At 51.0% G+C, this 20,555-nt stretch overlaps 3 protein-coding genes across 10 annotated transcripts in view; 1 reads left to right on the forward strand and 2 right to left on the reverse strand.

Annotated features, from left to right (window-relative positions):
• The window catches only part of SPDYC (speedy/RINGO cell cycle regulator family member C), a 40,957-nt gene extending 32,811 nt beyond the window's left edge, over positions 1 to 8,146 (reverse strand). Inside the window, exon 1 of the mRNA XM_054437522.2 lies at positions 8,053 to 8,146. The gene's annotated coding sequence lies outside the window, so the exon portion shown is untranslated. The remainder of the gene's footprint in view (positions 1 to 8,052) is intronic.
• A 27-nt stretch (positions 8,147 to 8,173) lies between these two features.
• SYVN1 (synoviolin 1) lies at positions 8,174 to 15,505 on the forward strand. 7 transcript variants are annotated; one of them, XM_054437504.2, is made up of 17 exons: positions 8,225 to 8,320; positions 8,671 to 8,833; positions 9,164 to 9,312; positions 9,530 to 9,622; positions 9,708 to 9,860; positions 10,002 to 10,050; positions 10,430 to 10,533; positions 11,185 to 11,311; positions 11,408 to 11,507; positions 11,584 to 11,649; positions 11,745 to 11,861; positions 11,958 to 12,121; positions 12,403 to 12,531; positions 12,609 to 12,782; positions 12,866 to 13,052; positions 13,947 to 14,220; positions 14,295 to 15,505. In XM_054437504.2, exons 3-17 carry the CDS (start codon positions 9,181 to 9,183, stop codon positions 14,436 to 14,438), a joined length of 2,013 nt encoding a protein of 670 aa, XP_054293479.1. In that variant the 5' UTR covers positions 8,225 to 8,320; positions 8,671 to 8,833; positions 9,164 to 9,180; the 3' UTR covers positions 14,439 to 15,505. The 7 variants fall into 7 exon arrangements, with proteins under 7 accessions (XP_054293485.1, XP_063527797.1, XP_054293479.1 ...); XM_054437510.2 differs by lacking the exon at positions 8,671 to 8,833 and having other exon boundaries at positions 8,174 to 8,320; XM_063671727.1 differs by lacking the exon at positions 8,671 to 8,833 and having other exon boundaries at positions 8,174 to 8,320; positions 12,612 to 12,782.
• MRPL49 (mitochondrial ribosomal protein L49) lies at positions 15,436 to 20,551 on the reverse strand. 2 transcript variants are annotated; one of them, XM_054437528.2, is made up of 4 exons: positions 20,366 to 20,551; positions 18,128 to 18,278; positions 17,168 to 17,292; positions 15,436 to 17,054 (listed from the first exon to the last, which is right to left on the reverse strand). In XM_054437528.2, exons 1-4 carry the CDS (start codon positions 20,441 to 20,443, stop codon positions 16,908 to 16,910), a joined length of 501 nt encoding a protein of 166 aa, XP_054293503.1. In that variant the 5' UTR covers positions 20,444 to 20,551; the 3' UTR covers positions 15,436 to 16,907. The 2 variants fall into 2 exon arrangements, with proteins under 2 accessions (XP_054293503.1, XP_054293504.1); XM_054437529.2 differs by lacking the exon at positions 18,128 to 18,278 and having other exon boundaries at positions 20,326 to 20,503.
• Between the last annotated feature and the right edge of the window lie 4 nt (positions 20,552 to 20,555).

The raw sequence follows: 20,555 nt of genomic DNA on the forward strand, positions 1-20,555 counted from the left end.
TGCGCCTGTCCTCTATTTTCTTAATTTCTATTTTGTCTTTGTTATTTCCTTACCTTTTTTATTGATGTAATTAACATACCACAATTCATTATTTTAAAGTGTACAATTCAGCCAGGTGTGGTGGCTCACATCTGAATCCCAGCATTTTGGGAGGTTGAGGAGGAAGGATCACTTGAGGTCAGGAGTTCAAGACCAGCCTGGGCAACAGAGTGAGACTCTGTCTCTACTAAAAATAAAAAAAAAATTAGCCAGGCATGGTGGCGTGTGCCTGTAGTGTCAGCCACTTGGGAGGCTGAGGTGGCAGGATCACTTGAGCCCAGGAGTTCCAGGCTGCAGTGAGCCATGATCGCGCCACTGCACTCCAGCTTTCGCAACAGAGCGAGACCGTGTCTCAAAATAAATAAAGTGTACAATTCGGTCGTTTTTAGTATACTCACAAAATTGTGCAAGCATAGCCACTATCTCCTCAAGAACATTTTTATCACTCCTCAAATAATAAACCCCATACCAATTAGCAGTCAGGCCCCATTCCTCAGGCCACCAGCCCTTGGCAACCACTAACTACTTCTGTCCGTATGGACTTGTCTATTCTGGATATGTAACATAAGTGCAGTGATATGAATGCTTTTTTCACTGAGCACAGGGTTTTCAAGGTTCATCAATGTTGTAGCATGAAGCAGTACTTCATTCCTGTTTATGGCTAAATCATACTCCATTGTGTGGACACATTAAATTTTGTTTAGCCATTCATGGACATTTGGGTTGTTTGTACTTTTTGGCTATTATGAATAATGCTGCTACGAATGTTCTTGTACAAGTGTTTGTATGACCAGATGTTTTCAGTTCTCTTGAACATATACCTAGAAGTAGAATTTCTGGGTCATATGGTAATTTTATGTTTAATTTACTGAAGAACTGCCAAACTGTTTTCCAAAGCATTTACACTATTTTACATTCCCACCAGAAATACATAAGGGTGCCAATTTCTCCACATCTTGTCAATACTTGTTATTGCTGGTCTTTTTTTTATCACAATGATTTTAGTGGGTATGAAATCATCTCTCTGTGGTTTTGATTTACATCTCCGTAATGACCAGTGATGTTTAACATTTTTTTGTGTGCTTATTAACCATTTTCTTTTTTTTTTCTTTCTTTTAGAGATAGGGTCTGTCTCTGTCACTCCGGCTGGAGTGCAGTGGCATGATCTTAGGATCATAGCTCACTGCAGCCTCGAACTCCTGGGCTTGAGCAATCCTCCCACCACAGCCTCTTGAGTAGCTGAGACTACAGCCACCTGCCACCACACCTGGATAATTTATTTTTTGTAGGAGGGGGGGTCTCACTATGCTGCCGAGGCTGAGAGGATTGCTTGAGCTCAGGAGTTGGAGACCAGCCTGGGCAACATGGCAAGACTCTGTCTCTCTACAAAAAATACAATAAACAAACAAACAGATAAAAATTTAAAAGACAGACCTAACCATTCTCTCCCTAATGGATATGTGGTTCTATTGTCTTGTTTCACTATTTCAAACAATGCTGTGGCAATCATCCTTGGACTTAAAATCTTTGGGGTCATGTACAAGCTCTTCAGCAAGATAGATTCCTGAAGGGGGAAAATCTAGGTCAAAATGTAAGTTTGCTTTCAACAACTTTTATGTCAACTTAACTGAGATATAATTGTATGTTAATACAATAAGATTTGCCAGTTTTAACATACAATAAGATTAGCCACTTACACAATTTGGTGTGCTTTAACAAACATGTATAAGTCAAGTAATTACCACCACTATCACGATATAGAGAATGCTTCCACTATCCAAAAAGTTTGCTTGTGCCGTAGAGCAATCTGTCCTCTCCCCCAGCCTCTCTCCCTGGCAACTACTTGAGATGCTCTCTGTCACTAGTTGTACGAACATATATTTGCATTTATCTTGGGTAACTTAAGAACAGAATTGCTGGGTCATATGGTAAATGTATATTTAACTTTGTAAGAAATTACCAAACCTTTTTTCAACATGGCTATACCATTTTGTATTCCCACCAGCAATCTAAGAGAGTTCTAGGTGTTCCACATCATTACCGCCACTTTGTATGACATCTTTTTAATTGAACTATTCTAGTAGTAATAGTATGACATTGCTTTCAATGAATTTATCTAATAATTGATGGTGTTGAGCACATTTTTATGGGATTATTCTCATCTGAATATCTTTGATTAAATGTCTGCTCAAAAGGTTGGCCCATTTTGTATTAGCTTTTCATTTTTTTATTATTAAGTTATAAGAATATTTTATGTATTCGCAATATGAGTCCTTTGTCAGATATACACTTGGCAAATATTTTCTCCCAATTCTTCTCCCTTTAACTGTCATTTGAACAGCTAAAGTGTTTAGTTAGGATTAAATCCAATTTATCAATTTGTTTCTTTGACAGTTTATGCTATTTGTATCCTATTTAAGACATTTTTGCCTAACCCAACATTACTAAGATTTTTTTATTTTCTTCTAGAGATATTATAGTTTCAGGTTTTACATTTAGACCTACGGTTCATTTCAAGTTAAGTGCTGTATATGATGCAAGGTAGGGAATGAGGTTTTTTGTTTTCATATGGATAGCCAATTATTTCAGCACTTCTGTTGAAAAATCATCTTTTGGCCGGGCACGGTGGCTCAATGCCTGTAATCCCAGCACTTCGGGAGACTGAGGCAGGCGAATCACCTGAGGTCAGGAGTTTGAGACCAGCCTGACAAACATGGTGAAACCCCGTTTCTACTAAAAATACAAAAATTAGCCAGGTGTGGTGACGCGCGCCTGTAATCCCAGCTACTTGGGAGGCTGAGGCAGGAGAAATGCTTGAACCCCAGGAGGTGGAGGTTTCAGTGAGCCAAAATCACACCACTGCACTCCAGCCTGGGTGACAGAGCAAGACTCTGTCTCAAAAAAAAAAAAAAAAAGAAAGAAAGAAAAATCATCTTTCACCATTGAATTGCCTTGTTACCTATATTGAAAATCAATATATTGTGGGGCGCAGTAGCTCACACCTGTAATCCCAGCACTTTGGGAGGCCGAGGCAGGTGGATCACGAGGTCAGGAGATCGAGATCATCCTGGCTAATACGGTGAAACCCCGTCTCTACTAAAAATACAAAAAATTAGCCAGGCGTGGTGGTGGGCGCCTGTAGTCCCAGCTACTCGGGAGGCTGAGGCAGGAGAATGGCGAGAACCCGGGAGGCGGAGCTTGCAGTGAGTGGAGATGGCACCACTGCACTCCAGCCTGGGCAACAGAGTGAGATTCCATCTCAAAAAAAAAAAAAGAAAATCAATATAAATGTTATTCTATTTCTGGACTGTATTCTGTTTCACTAACCTACATGTCTATCTTTACACCAAAAAACACACTGTCTTAATCACTGTAGCTTTATAGTAGTCTTTTTTTTTTTTTTTTTTTTTTGAGACAGAGTCTCATTTTGTCACCCAGGCCGGAGTGCAATGGTGGGATCTTGACTCACTGCAACCTCTGCCCCCAGGTTCAAGTGATTCTCCTGCCTCACCCTCCTGAGTAGCTGGGATTAGAGGTGCGTAGCTGGCATTACAGGCGCGCACCAACACGCCCAGCTAATTTTTGTATTTTTAGTAGAGACAGGGTTTTACCATGTTGGCCAGGCTGGTCTCAAACTCTTGACCTCAGGTGATCTGCCCACATCAGCCTCCCAAAGTGCTGGGATTACAGGCATGAGCCACCATGCCCAGCCTATAATAAGCCTTAAAATCAGGTAGTATAAGTTCTCCAACTTTGTTTATACTTTGCAAGGTTGTCTTAGATGTTATAGGTCTTTTGAATTTTCATATATTTTAGAATCAGCATCAATTTTTTAAAAATGCCTACTGAGATTTTTATTGGAATGGCATTAACCCTATAAATCAATTTGGGGGAAATTGACATCATAGGAGTATGGAGTGCTCTGATCCATGGATATAGTATATCTCTCCGTTTATTGAATCTTTACTTTCAGCAATGTTTTATACTTTTCAGTGTACAGGTCTTGCACATCTTTGATTATATGTTATTACTAAACATTTGCTTTTTTTTTTTTGAGATGGAGTTTCATGCTTTCACCTAGGCTGGAGTGCAGTGGCGCAATCTCAGCTCGCTGCAACCTCTGTCTTCCGGTTTCAAGTGATTCTCCTCCCTCAGCCTCCTGAGTAGCTGGGATTACAGGCGCCTGCCACCATGCCTGGCTAGTTTTTTGTTTGTTTGTTTGTTTGTTTTGAGATGGAGTCTCGCTCTGTCACCCAGGCTGGAGTGTAGTGGCGTGGTCTCGGCCCACTGCCAGCTCTGCCTCCTGGATTCACGCCATTCTCCTGCCTCAGCCTCCCAAGTAGCTGCGACTACAGGCGCCTGCCACCATGCCCGGCTAATTTTTTTTTGTATTTTTAGTAGAGACAGGGTTTCACCATGTTAGCCAGGATGGTCTCAATCTCTTGACCTCGTGATCCTCCCACCTCAGCCTCCCAAAGTGCTGAGATTACAGGGATGAGCCACCACGCCAGGCCACGCCTGGCTAGTTTTTGTATTTTTAGTAGAGACAGGTTTCACCATGTTGGCCAGGCTGGTCTCAAACTCCTGACCTCAAGTGATCTGCCCGCCTCAGCCTCCCAAAGTGCTGGGATTACAGGTGTGAGCCACTGCACCTGGCCAAACATTTGATTATCTGAAGCTATGTAAGTAGTATTTTGAAATTTTCAATTTCTGATTGCTTATTGTTAGTACTTAGAAGTACAACTGCTTCTAATACTTTGGGAGGCCAAGTCGGGAGGATCGCTTGAGCCCAGGAGTTCAAAAGCAGCCTGGGCCTGATAGCAAGACCTTGTAGCTACAAAAAAAAATTTTTTTTAATTAGCCAGCCATGATGGCATGCACTCCACCCAGCCTGAGGAAGTAGGCAAAGCTTTTTGTGATATTTGAGGAGAAAGACGTTCCTGGGAGAAGGAAAGACATATGCAAAAGGTGATGGGCCTGCCTGGGGCATGGTAGGGATGGTACACCTGAGGCCCCACAAACTGGGCATTATGCCTGAAGGGCAGAGTGTGGGAGGGAAGGCAAGATGTGAGCTCAGATGTCAGGAGATCTCTCTGGCCATTGTATGGATAACGGATGAGGAGGAAAGCACAGGAAAGGGGACTGTTGCATTTTCCCAGGCATGAGATGATGATGGTCTGGACTAGGACAGTGGCAGTGAAAATGGCAAGGAAAGAATGAATTCTAGAGACACTCAGGAGGTAGAACCCACAGGACATCCTCTCTTGCCTACTGCACCGCAACAGCCTCCTAACTGGTTTCCCTGCCCCACGCTTGCCTTCCTCTCCACTACAGATTATTCCAACACAGGAGCTGGAGTGACTTCATTTATTTTTTTATTTTTAGTTTTGAGACTGAGTCTCGCTCTGTTGCCCAGGCTGGAGTGCAGTGGCACGATCTCGGCTCACTGCAAGCTCCACCTCCCAGGTTCACGCCATTCTCCTGCCTCAGCCTCCCGAGTAGCTGGGACTACAGGCACCCACCACCATGCTCGGCCAATTTTTGTATTTTTTATTAGAGACGGGGTTTCACCGTGTTAGGCACGATGGTCTCGATCTCCTCACCTCGTGACCCGACCGCCTCGGCATCCCAAAGTGCTGGGATTACAGGGTAAGCCACCACGCCCGGCCTGGAGTGACTTTATTACACCTAAGTCACAGCATGTCACACCTCTGCTCAGCACCCTCCAATGACTTCTCACGTCACTCAGAGGAAAAGCCAAGGTCCCTGTGATGGTCAATGCAATCTTGCCCTGGCCTGTTTCCTATGCACCCTTCACTAGTTCCACTATAGCCACACTCATCTCCTTCAACAAAGCAGCACCGCTCCACCTTTATTGAGCTGTAACTCTTTACCGAGACATGCACGTGGCTCATAACCTCACTTCCTTTAAGTCTCCACCTTTATTGAGCTGTATCTCTTTACTGAGACATGTACTTGGCTCATAACCTCACTTCCTTTCAGTCTCCACCTTTATTGAGCTGTAACTCTTTACCGAGACATCCACTTGGCTCATAACCTCACTTCCTTTAAGTCTTTGCTCAAATGTCACCTTGTCAAGGAAGCTTACCCGATTATCCTCGCTGATACTGCAACCAGATTCAAGTACCCCACCACATCCTGATCCCCTTTATTCTGTTCTACTTTTTTCCTATAGCACTGACCATCTTCCAGCATATTAGATTTTTCACTTATGTCTATGGTTAGCTGTCACATCTACTAGGATAAGCTCCACAAAGGCAGAGATCTTTACTTTGTTCACTGACATCCTAAGTCCCTAGAACAGGAGACACTTGATCCATATTTGTAGACTAACTGAATAAATGACTTAATTACCAGTTTGGATGTGGGGGCAGATAGTAAGCATGATGCCCGTTTCTGGAGCTGGGGTGCAGACAGTGTCTAGGGACACTGAACTGTTTTAAAAGCAGGATAGATACCGGCTGGAGACCAGACACGTAAATCATCAGCACCTGGGTCAGGGGGTGGAATGGAGCAGAGGAAATCATGCAGGAAAAGTAAAGAGAAGGACATCAGGTAAGGAGAAGAGGACACATGCATAACCAGAAAGAAAAGAGGAGCAGAGGCATGTGGATCACAGAAGCTTAGGGAGGAGACTTTCAAGAAGGGGAGAGAAGTTGAGTCAAGCAAGGGCTGAAAGCCAACCATTGGATGCAGTCACTAGAAAGTTACAGATAGGCAAGGTGTTGTGGCTCACGCCTGTAATCCCAACACTTTGTGGGGCTGAGGTGGGAGGATCGCTTGAGCCCGGGAGGTCGAGGCTGCAATGAGCCCTGATGGCGCCAATGCACTCCAGCCTGGGCGACAGAGCGAGACCCTGTCGCAAAAATTAATAAATAAATAAAAAGAAAAGGGGGAAAAAAATTTATACGTGGCCTTACGGGGAAGCCAACTCTGACTGGTTATAAGCTGAAACTGTCAGGTCAACAGGTGGCAGGGAAGATGGCTGAGACCAACAGCACAGAGATTTAGAGGCAGACAGACCTGGCGCCAATCCTACGACAGGTTTTGATAAGCCTTTGAATTTCAATTGCCTCATGTTTCGGGGGAGGGGGTAGCACTCCCTAGCTCATAAACCTTAGTGATTGATGATTAAATGAGATGACGGAGGAAAACGCAAGGCACAAAGTGGATGCATTAGCTCCATTTTGTTAATCAGCAGGCTTAGTTGGCTGCGACCCAGACACGAACTAAAATACAGTGCAGCCCAGGACCAGTGGGGGTCTTGCTTATGGCTCGGAGCTGAACAACACATGGACAGCAAAACCAGACACTGAGATGCGGGCAGGCCTGCGACGCTGAAGAAGTCAATTCCTTTGAACAAACAGAACACTTCCGTCCCAAGATTAGCAGGAATTAATCTCCCAGTCTCGGGTACACCTGGTTGTCCCTCCCTGTCCTGGCGCGGCAAACGTCCCCGGAGGCCAGCCAGGGATCACCCGCCCAAGGACTGAGCTTTCCCTACTCTCGGCCAACTGGAGCGGGACCAGGGCCTAGGCAACGCAGCTGTCCGCCCCTAACAACCACTCACCTGCTCCCCTTTCTATAGGCCAGCAAAGGTACTTTCTTTTTCTTATTGGGCCGCGTAACTTATCGCAACCAATCAGTGGCAGCCACGGGACCCAACTCACTCCCACACAACTCGGGGGGGTGATCATGGAGAAGACAAATTTTTGTTTTCCGCATCCAGTTCTCTCAGAGAGCACCGTATTTGTCAAACTGTTGCGACTCTCCCTAAATGTTTAAGAAAACATTTCATTCCTCTTAGGCTTGTACAGTCTGTCCCTGGTCTACTCCCCCCTCCAGGTGGTACAGCCCGCATGCGGCTCCACCTCCCAGCTGCTCGCGGGGCCGAGTCCCCCAGTCGGCGGAGGCCACTCAGCGCAGGGGCCATACCATCTGTGACTAATAAATAATAGGGGGAACCTCCGACTCCCCCCTTTGCCCTATTACCTTCTGACCACTTCTCGGACCTCTTGCCCAGCCCTTCCCCGTAGATACGGCCCCAGATACGGTGGTGACACCATTGCTATGGACCCACGTAGGGCGCAGTGCGAGCCAGGGCAGGACGCACTTGGTACGACCCACGCCGCGCCCCGCGCCGCCGGAAGTGAGGTGTCTGACCCCCGAAGTTCCGGTTCGCAGGGGGTGGGGAGTGTTGTTAACCGGAGCGGCAGCCGCAGTCGCGCGGATTGAGCGGGCTCGCGGCGCTGGGTTCCTGGTGAGTGGGGCGAAGTCTGGCCCGAGTTGTGGTTGGGGTCAGGACCCGAACCTTCCCCTTGAGGTCTCCGGAGTCGGCGAGCCCCTCAGCCCCGCCGCCCGCTTTCGGCCTGTCAGCTGGCCGGAGACCTCAGACGCCGGTGCGGCCGCTCTGCTCAAGCCTGGGCCCTGCCTGCGACGCCCGCAACTCCTGGTGCTCACAGGTGCGCGGCCGCGAGGGCGACCCGGCTCCTCCCGTCCCGCTGCTGCTCTCTGCCGGTCGGCCGTTCTTGTGGTGCCCTGAGTTGACACTACTCCAGGGATCGGGGGACCCCAGGATTCCAGGCTGACGTTCCCCGCCCGCTCCCGCAGGGCGCACGTCTGAACTGCCCACCCTAACACAGCTGTCACCGGCGCTGTCGCCTGCCCAGTCTGCTACCGTCTGTGCCTTGGCTGCTCTCAGCCCTGGCTGCGCGTTCCCGCCCCTGGAGCAGATTTCTGCTGTTGCCTCCCACCCCATCTCGTCCACCGGAGGGTCAGTGGTGCAGCTCCCCCTCCTCCAACACTGCAGCTTTTCCTCATCGCCTCCCTAGAGGAGGCGGCTTGGCAGGCAGCGTGGAAAGAGCCCTAGATTTGAAGCAAGACTGACCCAGGTTCCAGGCCTTGCGTCAGTGTGATCACTTAACCCCTTCGAGTCTTATTTGTAAAATGGGGTAGCGTTAAGCTATTCTTTGTCTGATGATTTCGAGGGCGAAATGTGATTTCCCCCCCCCCCCACTTTCTCCTATTAATTGAGGCTGTGCTAGGCACCGGGCTATTTTGCACAGCACGAGCATCATATAAGTTATTTTCTTGCCCCATGCAGGTCTCCGGGCCAGGGCAATGTTCCGCACGGCAGTGATGATGGCGGCCAGCCTGGCGCTGACCGGGGCTGTGGTGGCTCACGCCTACTACCTCAAACACCAGTTCTACCCCACTGTGGTGTACCTGACCAAGTCCAGCCCCAGCATGGCAGTGAGTTCAGGGCTCAGGGAGGGAGGAACTCCCTGGGAGGGAAGGAGGAGTCTGCCTGGGCCAGGGGCGGGGCTAGAGGTCAGCTAAGTGGGGAAGTAGCCGCCAGCTGCCTAACTTTGAATAAACTGTGATGAGGATGTGGAGGATCCTGCATGATGAGTCCCAAGCAGAGGAAAGCAGAAAGTGACCTCAAACCATAGCCTCTCCCCACTCCTAGGTCCTGTACATCCAGGCCTTTGTCCTTGTCTTCCTTCTGGGCAAGGTGATGGGCAAGGTGTTCTTTGGGCAACTGAGGGCAGCAGAGATGGAGGTAAGATGTCGGCTGCCCCAAAGGTGAGGGCAGGGTGCTGGGAAAGAATGTTTGGGATCCACATTATTCCCTGCCTGGCCCCCAGCACCTTCTGGAACGTTCTTGGTACGCCGTCACAGAGACTTGTCTGGCCTTCACCGTTTTTCGAGATGACTTCAGCCCCCGCTTTGTTGCACTCTTCACTCTTCTTCTCTTCCTCAAATGTTTCCACTGGCTGGCTGAGGACCGTGTGGACTTTGTGAGTCAAGGCAGGGAGTTCTGGAGCAGGTGGAAGCCAGGGAGTGGCCAGTGGGCAGGCTTAAGGAGCAGGGAGGGCTGGGTTGAGGATGTGGGGTGAGCCCCAGGCTTCCTGACAGGCCTCTTCTGTGCTCTGCCTCAGATGGAACGCAGCCCCAACATCTCCTGGCTCTTTCACTGCCGCATTGTCTGTGAGTGAGATTCAGGGGAGGGGAGGGGAGGACTGGAACGTGAACCGTGGACCTGTACTCCAGAGCACAGGCTACCCCTGACAGCTGTACAGGAAAGATAATTTAGGAAGTTAATTTGCATAGTCTCTGTCCTGTTCCACTCTAGGGCTTCTCAACTGCCTGGGCCTTCAGCCCTTTGCCTTCTCACCTGCAGCCTGGGCAGCCCCAATGACTCCCCTCCCCCAGGAAGTTCCCAGAGGGCCAGGTTCAGTGGAGTGTGCCCACCTGACTAGATCGCTGGGGCCATGGTGGGCTTGAGGGTGGGGCTGTCCTAGAGCATTAAACAGCTGTTGGGCCCTGGGCTGACCCCCCTATCCTGCATGTGTGGGGGTCCCCACAGCTCTTATGTTCCTCCTGGGCATCCTGGACTTCCTCTTCGTCAGCCACGCCTATCACAGCATCCTGACCCGTGGGGCTTCTGTGCAGCTGGTGTTTGGTTTTGAGGTAAAACTGGCTTGGGAGGTTGAGAGGACAAACCCGAGGTGACCCCACATGTGCCTTGAATAACCCAACAGACCCTTCCTCAGCACCTGCTGTGTGGCCAACCTGTGCTGGCCACCAAGGGGCAGTGATCAGATATGGCTGCTGCCCTCCACACACTCACTCCTAGGTGATTGGGGAGGAGCACAAAGAGGCTAGGACAGACGAGGAGCCCCAACCTGGGGCTCAGGAGAGGGTTCCTGGAGGCTCATGCCGGAGCTAGCTGGTAATGGACAGGAGAGGATTAGTTCCATGGACAACTGAAGGCATGTCCCTGGCAGAGGGAGAATGTGTTCAGTGACAACAGCTCATATTTGTTGAGTGCGAATTTCACACCAGGCCCTGTGCTGAGCTCCTGACCTGCATCTCTTATTCAGCAAGACAATACTGTGATAAAGGAACAGTTAATTCTGTCATTTTATAGATGAGTAAACTGAGGTTCACTGAGTTGCCAAAAGTCACAGCTAGTAAGTGGAGGGGCTAGGAGGACCCCGGGTGTGTCTAGAGCCTGTGACTGTACCACTGCACCTGCTGTGCAGAGGCCTGGGGGAGCAGTGTGGGTACAGCAAGGGGGAGCTGTGTGTTTACATCCCCCTCATCCCCCTCTCCCTTCAGTATGCCATCCTGATGACGATGGTGCTCACCATCTTCATCAAGTATGTGCTGCACTCCGTGGACCTCCAGAGTGAGAACCCCTGGGACAACAAGGCTGTGTACATGCTCTACACAGAGCTGTTTACAGGTGAGAGGGGCCTGGGCCTCTCCTGATCTGGACCAGCATCCTCCACACTGCCTCCTGGCCCTGTGACCTGCTGCTTTCTGCATCCCCTCCCCTCAGGCTTCATCAAGGTTCTGCTGTACATGGCCTTCATGACAATCATGATCAAGGTGCACACCTTCCCACTCTTCGCCATCCGGCCCATGTACCTGGCCATGAGGTGAGCCCGGCCCTGTCCCCCGATCCTCCTGACCTGATCCCGTCCCTTCTCCTGCTTTCACTGACTGTCCTTTCAGACAGTTCAAGAAAGCTGTGACAGATGCCATCATGTCTCGCCGAGCCATCCGCAACATGAACACCCTGTAAGTAGGCTTGTCATGGCTGCTGTCCCAAGCTCTGTCCTGGGTCCCTCTGCTTCCAGCTCTGGACCTGATACAGCCCCTGTCATCCTAACCAGGTATCCAGATGCCACCCCAGAGGAGCTCCAGGCAATGGACAATGTCTGCATCATCTGCCGAGAAGAGATGGTGACTGGTGCCAAGAGACTGCCCTGCAACCACATTTTCCATACCAGGTAGGAGGGGCCTTGGGGAGCCTGCACAGCAGGGCACAGGCCCCAGAAGGCAGGCCCCTAGGGACCTGCTGACCTCTGCCTGGCCTTGATCCGCAGCTGCCTGCGCTCCTGGTTCCAGCGGCAGCAGACCTGCCCCACCTGCCGTATGGATGTCCTTCGTGCATCACTGCCAGCCCAGTCACCACCACCCCCGGAGCCTGCGGATCAGGGGCCACCCCCTGCCCCCCACCCACCACCACTCTTGCCTCAGCCCCCCAACTGTGAGTATCCCCTTGTCTGGCCACCCAGCATACCACTGGATACTTGCCCTGGGCTGGATGTGGAAGATGCTGAGAAATTGGAGAGTCCTTGCCCTCCAGAATCTCAGTCTGGGCCAGGGAGGGATGAAAAGATGAGAAATAGATGCTTGCAGTCAGTGTGACCAGTGCTGGGCTGAGGGCCTGTGGGAATAGGACACAGCTCTCAATAACCAGGCCCCTGCCTGGGAGTTGGGTCTGTGTCCATTTGGCCCTTTTCTTACCTCCCTGTCTTCTCTCTGCAGTCCCCCAGGGCCTCCTGCCTCCTTTTCCTCCAGGCATGTTCCCACTGTGGCCCCCCATGGGCCCCTTTCCACCTGTCCCACCTCCCCCCAGCTCAGGAGAGGCTGTGGCCCCTCCTTCCACCAGTGCAGGTGAGCCTTTGGGTACTGTGACAGCCAGGGGGTGGCAGGGATGGAACACTCACTGACTTCTTGTTCCTGCTCTTCAGCAGCCCTTTCTCGGCCCAGTGGAGCAGCTACAACCACAGCTGCTGGCACCAGTGCTGCTGCTGCTTCTGCCACAGCATCTGGCCCAGGCTCTGGCTCTGCCCCAGAGGCTGGCCCTGCCCCTGGTTTCCCCTTCCCTCCTCCCTGGATGGGTATGCCCCTGCCTCCGCCCTTTGGTAAGCTGGGCCACTCTCTGGGTTCTTGGGGGTGAGGTTGGTGTCTGGCCCCAGCAGCCCAGACTGAGCCTCTCTCTCTCCAGCCTTCCCCCCAATGCCTGTGCCACCTGCGGGCTTTGCGGGGCTGACCCCAGAGGAGCTACGAGCTCTGGAGGGCCATGAGCGGCAGCACCTGGAGGCCCGGCTGCAGAGCCTGCGTAACATCCACACACTGCTGGACGCCGCCATGCTGCAGATCAACCAGTACCTCACCGTGCTGGCCTCCTTGGGGTGTGTCTGTACAGGGGAAGCAGAGTGGGTTTGGTGGGTCAGGAGTGGAGCTGCCAAGAGGTCCCCAGCAGTGGTTCTTGGCCTTTGACACCTGCCAATTCAGGCTGCCCTACCTACAGGCCCACCAAGGGTCTCCAGGAGTTCTTGGTAACTCCTGGTGCCTGTATTTCCTACTCCAGAAAGCACGTCTGGATCTAAGTAGGAGTGATGTTTATTCGAGAGCTGACTTTAGATCTTACTCGTTTTTATTTTTCTAAAGTCAAATTATTCAGAATTTGCAGTGCTTTAGTTCATCACATGATATCCTCCTGAGGTGTGGTGACACTTAGATTGGCAATTGCTGCCCCCAAACTGAGGGGGAGCGAATAATAGGAAGTCACTTGGAGCCATCCTGGCCCAAGTTCAAGCGCTGGTCCCATCACTCGTTTTTGACCTCTTGTTATTTGAATAAAGAGGTCTTAATTCATATTCATAAGTGATGTGTACGGCCAGATACACACCTATAATCAGCACTTTGGAAGGCTGAGGCAGGAGGATGTTTGAGCCTAGGAGTTTGAGGGTGCAGTGAGCTATGATTGTGCCACTAAATTCCAGCTTTGGTGACAGAGCCGAGACCCTGTCTTTTAAAAAAGTGACATGTACATAATGCCTGGCATCTAGCAGTGACAGCACAGGCTTGGAGAGGAACTTGAGTCCAAGGCTTGAGCACTGTGGCTTATTGAGTGAGTGCCCTGTAAGGTGCCTGACTCCCCAGGGTGGAGACTGCAGGGTAAGAGTGAACAGGTCAACAGTCCCTGCCTGCAAGCACCTTACAGCTAAGGGATAGAATCTCTTGGCCCTTGAGTTGAGTCACCCTGTCTGAGTTCATTCAGCATGTTCACTTGTGTTTGCCAGGCACTGGGGCCACAAGGGCACATCATTCTATACTCTGTTCTGCAAGGCTCACCAAGGGCAGGACAATCTGCCCAACCTAGGATGCCAAGGCCAGGCCCGCCTCTCGTCCCTTCTCTTCCCAGGCCCCCCCGGCCTGCCACTTCAGTCAGCTCCGCTGAGGAGACTGCCACTACAGTTGTTGCTGCTGCCTCCTCCACCAGCATCCCTAGCTCAGAGGCCACGACCCCAACCCCAGGAGCCTCCCCACCAGCCCCTGAAACGGAAAGGCCTCCAGGTAGGTGTGATTGACCTCCAGCTGGGGGAGCAGGGAACTTCTCTAGGTTCCACTTCCAGTCTCTCTGTCCCCAGCTCCTGAGTCAGTGGGCACAGAGGAGATGCCCGAGGATGGAGAGCCTGATGCAGCAGAGCTCCGCCGGCGCCGCCTGCAGAAGCTGGAGTCTCCTGTTGCCCACTGACACTGCCCCAGCCCAGCCCCAACCCCTGCTCTTTTGAGCAGCCCTCGCTGGAACATGTCCTGCCACCAAGTGCCAGCTCCCTCTCTGTCTGCACCAGGGAGTAGTACCCCCAGCTCTGAGAAAGAGGCAGCATCCCCTAGGCCAAGTGGAAAGAGGCTGGGGTTCCCATTTGTCTCCAGTCCCAGGCAGCCATGGGGATCTCGGGTCAGTTCCAGCCTTCCTTTCCAACTCTTCAGCCCTGTGTTCTGCTGGGGCCGTGAAGGCAGAAGGTTCAGCCTCTGAGAAGCCCTCTTCTTCCCCCACCCCTTTCCGGGAGAAGGGGCAGCCCCTCCAAGCCCTACTTGTATGTGCGGAGTCACATTGCAGAGTGCCGAACAGTATTAGCTCCCGTTCCCAAGTGTGGACTCCAGAGGGGCTGGAGGCAAGCTATGAACTTGCTCCCTGGCCCACCCCTGAGACTGGTACCCATTTCCTTTTCTTACCCTGATATCCCCAGAAGCCTCGCGTGGTGGTGGCTGTGCCCCCTATGCCCTGTGGCATTTCTGCGTCTTACTGGCAACCACACAACTCAGGGAAAGGAATGCCTGGGAGTGGGGGTGCAGGCGGGCAGCACCGAGGGACCCTGCCCCGCCCCTCCCCCCAGGCCCCTTTCCCCTGCAGCTTCTCAAGTGAGACTGACCTGGCTCACCCAGCAGCCACTGCCCAGCCGCACTCCAGGCAAGGGCCAGTGCGCCTGCTCCTGACCACTGCAATCCCAGCACCCAAGGAAGGCCACTTCTCAACTGACAGAACTTCCGAAGTTTAGAATTGGAATTACTTCCTTACTAGTGTCTTTTGGCTTAAATTTTGTCTTTTGAAGTTGAATGCTTAATCCCGGGAAAGAGGAACAGAGTGCCAGACTCCTGGTCTTTCCAGTTTAGAAAAGGCTCTGTGCCAAGGAGGGACCACAGGAGCTGGGACCTGCCTGCCCCTGTCTTTTCCCCTTGGTTTTGTGTTACAAGAGTTGTTGGAGACAGTTTCAGATGATTATTTAATTTGTAAATATTGTACAAATTTTAATAGCTTAAATTGTATATACAGCCAAATAAAAACTTGCATTAACAATTGGTGGGGTTTGTGTCACACAATCAATCAAATCAGTGTCAGGCTCCTTGCTGTGGCTGTACACTTGAGAATGGAATGGAATCTCCAGGAGTGAGGGTTTCCATGGGAGCCAGCACTATCCTTGGGGACACCATTGACCATTAACTGATTAGGAAGATGTGCCCATTTTACACATAGAGAAGCAGCCCAGAGTTCAGTGCCCTGCCTCAGGGCAGAGACCAAGTTGGGGAGCCAGGAACTGAAAGCTGTCTTAGCCAGTTTGGGGGTAGGGTGGGGTCTCAGGCCTTTGGCCCCTGTGACTCTTAAGTATGAGGCACATGTGAAGGCTAGTGAGCTGGGGTTGGGATGGGATGGCAGGGTGAAAGGTCAGCATATTCCTGCCTGCAAACCCCTCCCCAGCCTTGATTCCAGGTCAGGAGGCTGGGGCGGATGGCCCTATGCTGGCTGTGAGTTCCCAGCCACTCCCTTGTGGTCAGGCCAGCAAGTCTGGTCTGCAATGGAACAGTGACCAAGAATGTGCCTCCTACCTCTCTATCAGCCCGGGGCTAACGTGGGCACTCTGTGCCCCAGTGCCAGCACTGTACTTTGAACAGAAGATCTCCAAGACCCATGCCCGAGTCATCTGTGTTCTCCATAACCTGTACCAAACAAGATCTGGCCTAGAGCAAAGGCCTGGGGATGTTTGCAACAGTGAGCTTTGGAGGGCCAAGGAAACAAAGTGCCCAGTGGCTCTGCCCTGTGCTACTTTCCCCTAAACTGGGGTTGGGCTACTGCTTCCACCAAATAACAACTAGAATTTGAATTGCTGAGCCCAAGGAAAGGAAAACGAAACAGGCCAAGGTGCACCAGGCACATGGCTCATGCCTATGATCCCAGCACTTTGGGAGGCCAAGGTGGGCGGATCACTTCGAGTTGGGAGTTTGAGACCAGCCTGGCCAACATGGTGAAACCCCATCTCTACTAAAAATACAAAAATTACCAGGCTGTGGTGGTGGGCGCCTGTAATCCCAGCTACTCAGGAGGCTGAGGCAGGAGAATCACTTGATCCCAGAGGTGGAAGTTGCAGTGAGCCAAGATCATGCCACTGCACTCCACCCTGGGCAAGAGAGTGAGGCTCCGTCTCAAAAAACAAAAAAGAACAGGCCAAGATAGGAGGGAGAGAAAGCTGCTGATGCCCCCCATTAGCCTGGTTATTCCTATTTGGTCTCCCACATTAGGCACTCTCCCCCAGCATGTACATAGAGTCGTTTTCTCCTTTATGCAAACAAGGCCTGACCCCAAAGTCCTTTAGCCCTAGTTTCTGTATCCCGTCTCAGGGGCTCCAACACCCACCTCCCTCCTCCTGAGGCCCCCTAGACTTGATCCACAGGGCATGCTGACATGCAGGCTGCTCAGCTGGGCCTCAGAAGCCTTTCTCCAAGAGCCAGGCTTTAAGCTCCTGGTCAAAGTAGCCCTTGATCCGTAGGGTACCTGTCACCTCATTGACCTGGGTGACGGGTGTCTTCCCCAGCAGCGGGCTCAGAAAATCTTCCACATCTTTCTGCAGGGCCTGGGGAAAGATGACAAATCAGGTCAGGCCAAGAGTCCCTTCCCTTGAAAAGACTCCTGTCCCTTCAGCCCTGAAAGGGTCAGGCCCAGTCCCAGACCCACCCACCCACTTACCCAGATGTCCCCTTCCACTTTCCGGATCACAGTCATCTGCCGGTTGCCATGCGTGATGTCCTTGTAGACAGGGATGTTGTGCATCCGAGAGCGTCGTACAAAGTAGGGCAGGTTGGGTGGGGGGTCTGCAACAGGGAAAGACACTGTTAAATCAACTCTTCCTACATGCCATCCCACCTCAGCCAAGGCCCTTGCTCTCAGTCTGCAGAGGGCCAGTGCACCCAGCTGGACCAAGCCACCTCCAGACTTTAAGTCAGGGGGTCTCCTCTTTCCTTCAGCTTGGAGTCAGGACCAAATTGTTCACCCTGGTACCCTAAGGCCCCACACAAGGCCTGGCACTAAGTAGGTGCTCAAGAAAAAATGAAGTCAGGGGCATGCCTCCCTGGATCTTTGGGTCCCCCTCTAGGCCAACCCTTGCCCTCCTCCACTGGGTCAGGGAGGCTGAAATCAATCTCTGGAACAAAGAGATTGGGATTTACAAGCACTGAGCACCTACCATATGCTGGGCTCTGCACTAAGGGCTCTGTGTACTGAGCAAATTATCTCCATTTTGCTAAAACAGGTTGGGTCAAGCTAAGTGACTAATTCAAGATAACATCAACAGTAAATAAAGCCAAATTCAAACCCAGAACTGCCTGACTCCAAGCTGTGTTCTTAATTACAGTACATAGTCTGCTGGGGGGAAAGAAGGTCCAAGCTCTTGAGTTTTCTCTCTGTTGTTTACTTTCCCCCATATGGGGAAGACCTGATCTCAATAGTGTGGATGGATGAGTACCAGTGAACAACAGAAGGCTCCACTCCTCGGCTCTTCCTTGGGCATGAGACAGATGTAACCCAGAGGGATTGCAAAACAAGTCCTGAACCCACTGGAGAGTCCAGAGCCTCATGGGGGAGGCCAACCTCTGGGGAGGAGGTGATGCTCCGTGAAGCTTTCAAATCATCCCTAACCACCCAGCTCACCTCTGGGAGGCTGCCAGCCACTAGGGGTAGGATAATGTTCATGCTTTGGGGGATCTGGGATCCTGGTAGCCGGTAACAGGCGCTCCACAAACTGATATTCATCCACAGACTCCACAAAGCTGGGGTAATCTGGAGGGCCCTGGGTATGGCTCTGAAGCAAAACAAAAATCCCATTTCTCCATTAGCCTACCCAACACAGGATGGCATAACTTCAGTAAGTAGAGAATGGAAACATTACAGGCAGAGAGAATGACATAAATAAAAGGCTGGGCGACGGTGTGAAAGCTATCAGAATCAAAATGGAGTGAGTCACTTGGGTTAAAAATCCCAACAAACAGAGCTAGGGAGGGCCACGAAGAGAGAGTTCTTGTGCACAAATACTTAATAACAAGAACTATCACAAAAGACAGCAAAAAACACAGCCTTGCACAAAGGCCACTGCAACCTTACACAAAAAAATATTTCTGGCTGGGCAAGGTGGCTCACGCCTGTAATCCCAGCACTTTGGAGGCTGAGGCAGGAGGATCACCTAAGGTCAGGAGTTCAACACCAGCCTGGCCAACATGGCGAAACCCCGTCTCTACTGAAAATACAAAAATTAGCCGGGCATGGTAGTGCATGCCTGTAATCCCAGCTACTTGGGAGGCTGAGGCAGGAGAATTGCTTGAACCCAGGGGGTGGAGGTTGCAGTGAGCTGAGATCGCGCCATTGCACTCCAGCCTGGGTGACAGAGCGACGAGACTCTCTCAAAAAAAAAACAAAAACAAAAAAAAATTTCTGCAAGGCCATCTGTCCAACAACTGCTTGTCCGATCTTGAACTGGCACCACCCATGTTATTCATCCTTGTAGCCAAGGATAACTATCTCAAAACAATTATGTAATACTCATTTTTCCTTTCCTTTATTTCTTTTTATTATTTTTTTTTTGAGATGGAGTCTCACTCTGTCACCTAGGCTGGAGTGCAGTGGCGTGATCTCAGCTCACTGCAACCTCCGCCTCCTAAGTTCAAGCAAGTCTCCTACCTCAGCCTCTCAAGTAGCTGGGACTACAGGCACACGCCATCACACCCGGCTAATTTTTGTATTTTTTGCAGAGACGGGTTTCACCATGTTGTCCAGGCTTGTCTCAAACTCCTGACTCCAGGTGATCTACGCGCCTTAGCCTCCCAAAGTGCTGGGATTACAGGCATGAGCCACCGTGCCTGGTCCATTTTTCTGTTAAAAATCTCTGTCTTCTTTTACCTCCCTGATAAGCACATAGTCTATACCCATTCCCGAATAAATATCCTTTTCTTTTAGAGTCTGTTATTTAGGTTGACATAAGATAGCACCAGTCTTTGGTTTTCCATGGTGCAGGGTACAGACGGGATGGAAAGGAAGCTCAGGTACTCTGAATGGTCTGCCTCTCTTAGGATTTCTGTGGGATTCAAAAGAGTACGTGTACACTTCTGAAAAGTCAATCAAGCCTTTAGAAATTTAAAGCTTAACTTTCTGTCTCGGTTTTAGAAATAGATATTATTACATTGGCAGCGTGGTCTTGTTTGTGCCTCCATGATTGCCTGGCTGGCCTTGCTAACCTAATCACATCTGTGATAGGATATAGTGGTATTTAATCTTATGATTGCCTTAAGAATTAAGGCAATCAGCCGGGCAAGGTGGCTCACGCCTGTAATCCCAGCACTTTGGGAGGCCGAGGCGGTCAAATCACGAGGTCAGGAGATCGAGACCATCCTGGCTAACAAGGTGAAACCCCGTCTCTACTAAAAATACAAAAAATTAGACGGGCGTGGTGGCAGGCGCCTGTAGTCCCAGCTATTCGGGAGGCTGAGGCAGGAGGATGGCGTGAATCCGGGAGGCGGAGCTTGCAGTGAGCCGAGATGGCGCTACTGCACTCCACCCTGGGCGACAGAGCGAGACTCCGTCTCAAAAAAAAAAAAAAAAGAATTGAGGCAATCATAATTCCCCACGCACACTCATATGCTAGGACCCCGCCCCTTATCTGAAACGTTGTGGATTATACAGACACTGCCAGGCACTGTGTTAAGTGCTCCCAAAGAGCACCCCAGTCTACCATTTTCCCTCTCGATTCTGTATCTACACTCGAGACCAAGTTCTCCTGATCGAAAACGGCAAAACTAAGGCCCCAAGTAGGAATGCCTTAGTTTTCGGGGTTAACAATGATTAATACTGAGCCTCACACCCACGCGATGCCCTCAGCTTCTCGCTCAGCGCTCTCACCAACAGCCGTAGCCCGCAGCCCCGCTGGACACCGGTTCTCCATCCCCGCAGCGTAGCCCGGAACATGGTAGCTGCCATCTTTACCTGCTACGCCAGCCTTCTGTGCGCGCAACTGTCTGGTCCCGCCCCGTCCTGCGCGAGCTGCCTGCCCAGGCAGGTTCGCCTGTGCGAGCGTAAAGGGGCGGAGCTA

The sequence above is a fragment of the Pongo pygmaeus genome, chromosome 9, assembly GCF_028885625.2.
Source record: "Pongo pygmaeus isolate AG05252 chromosome 9, NHGRI_mPonPyg2-v2.0_pri, whole genome shotgun sequence".
In the NCBI taxonomy this organism is placed as follows: Eukaryota; Metazoa; Chordata; class Mammalia; order Primates; family Hominidae; genus Pongo; species Pongo pygmaeus.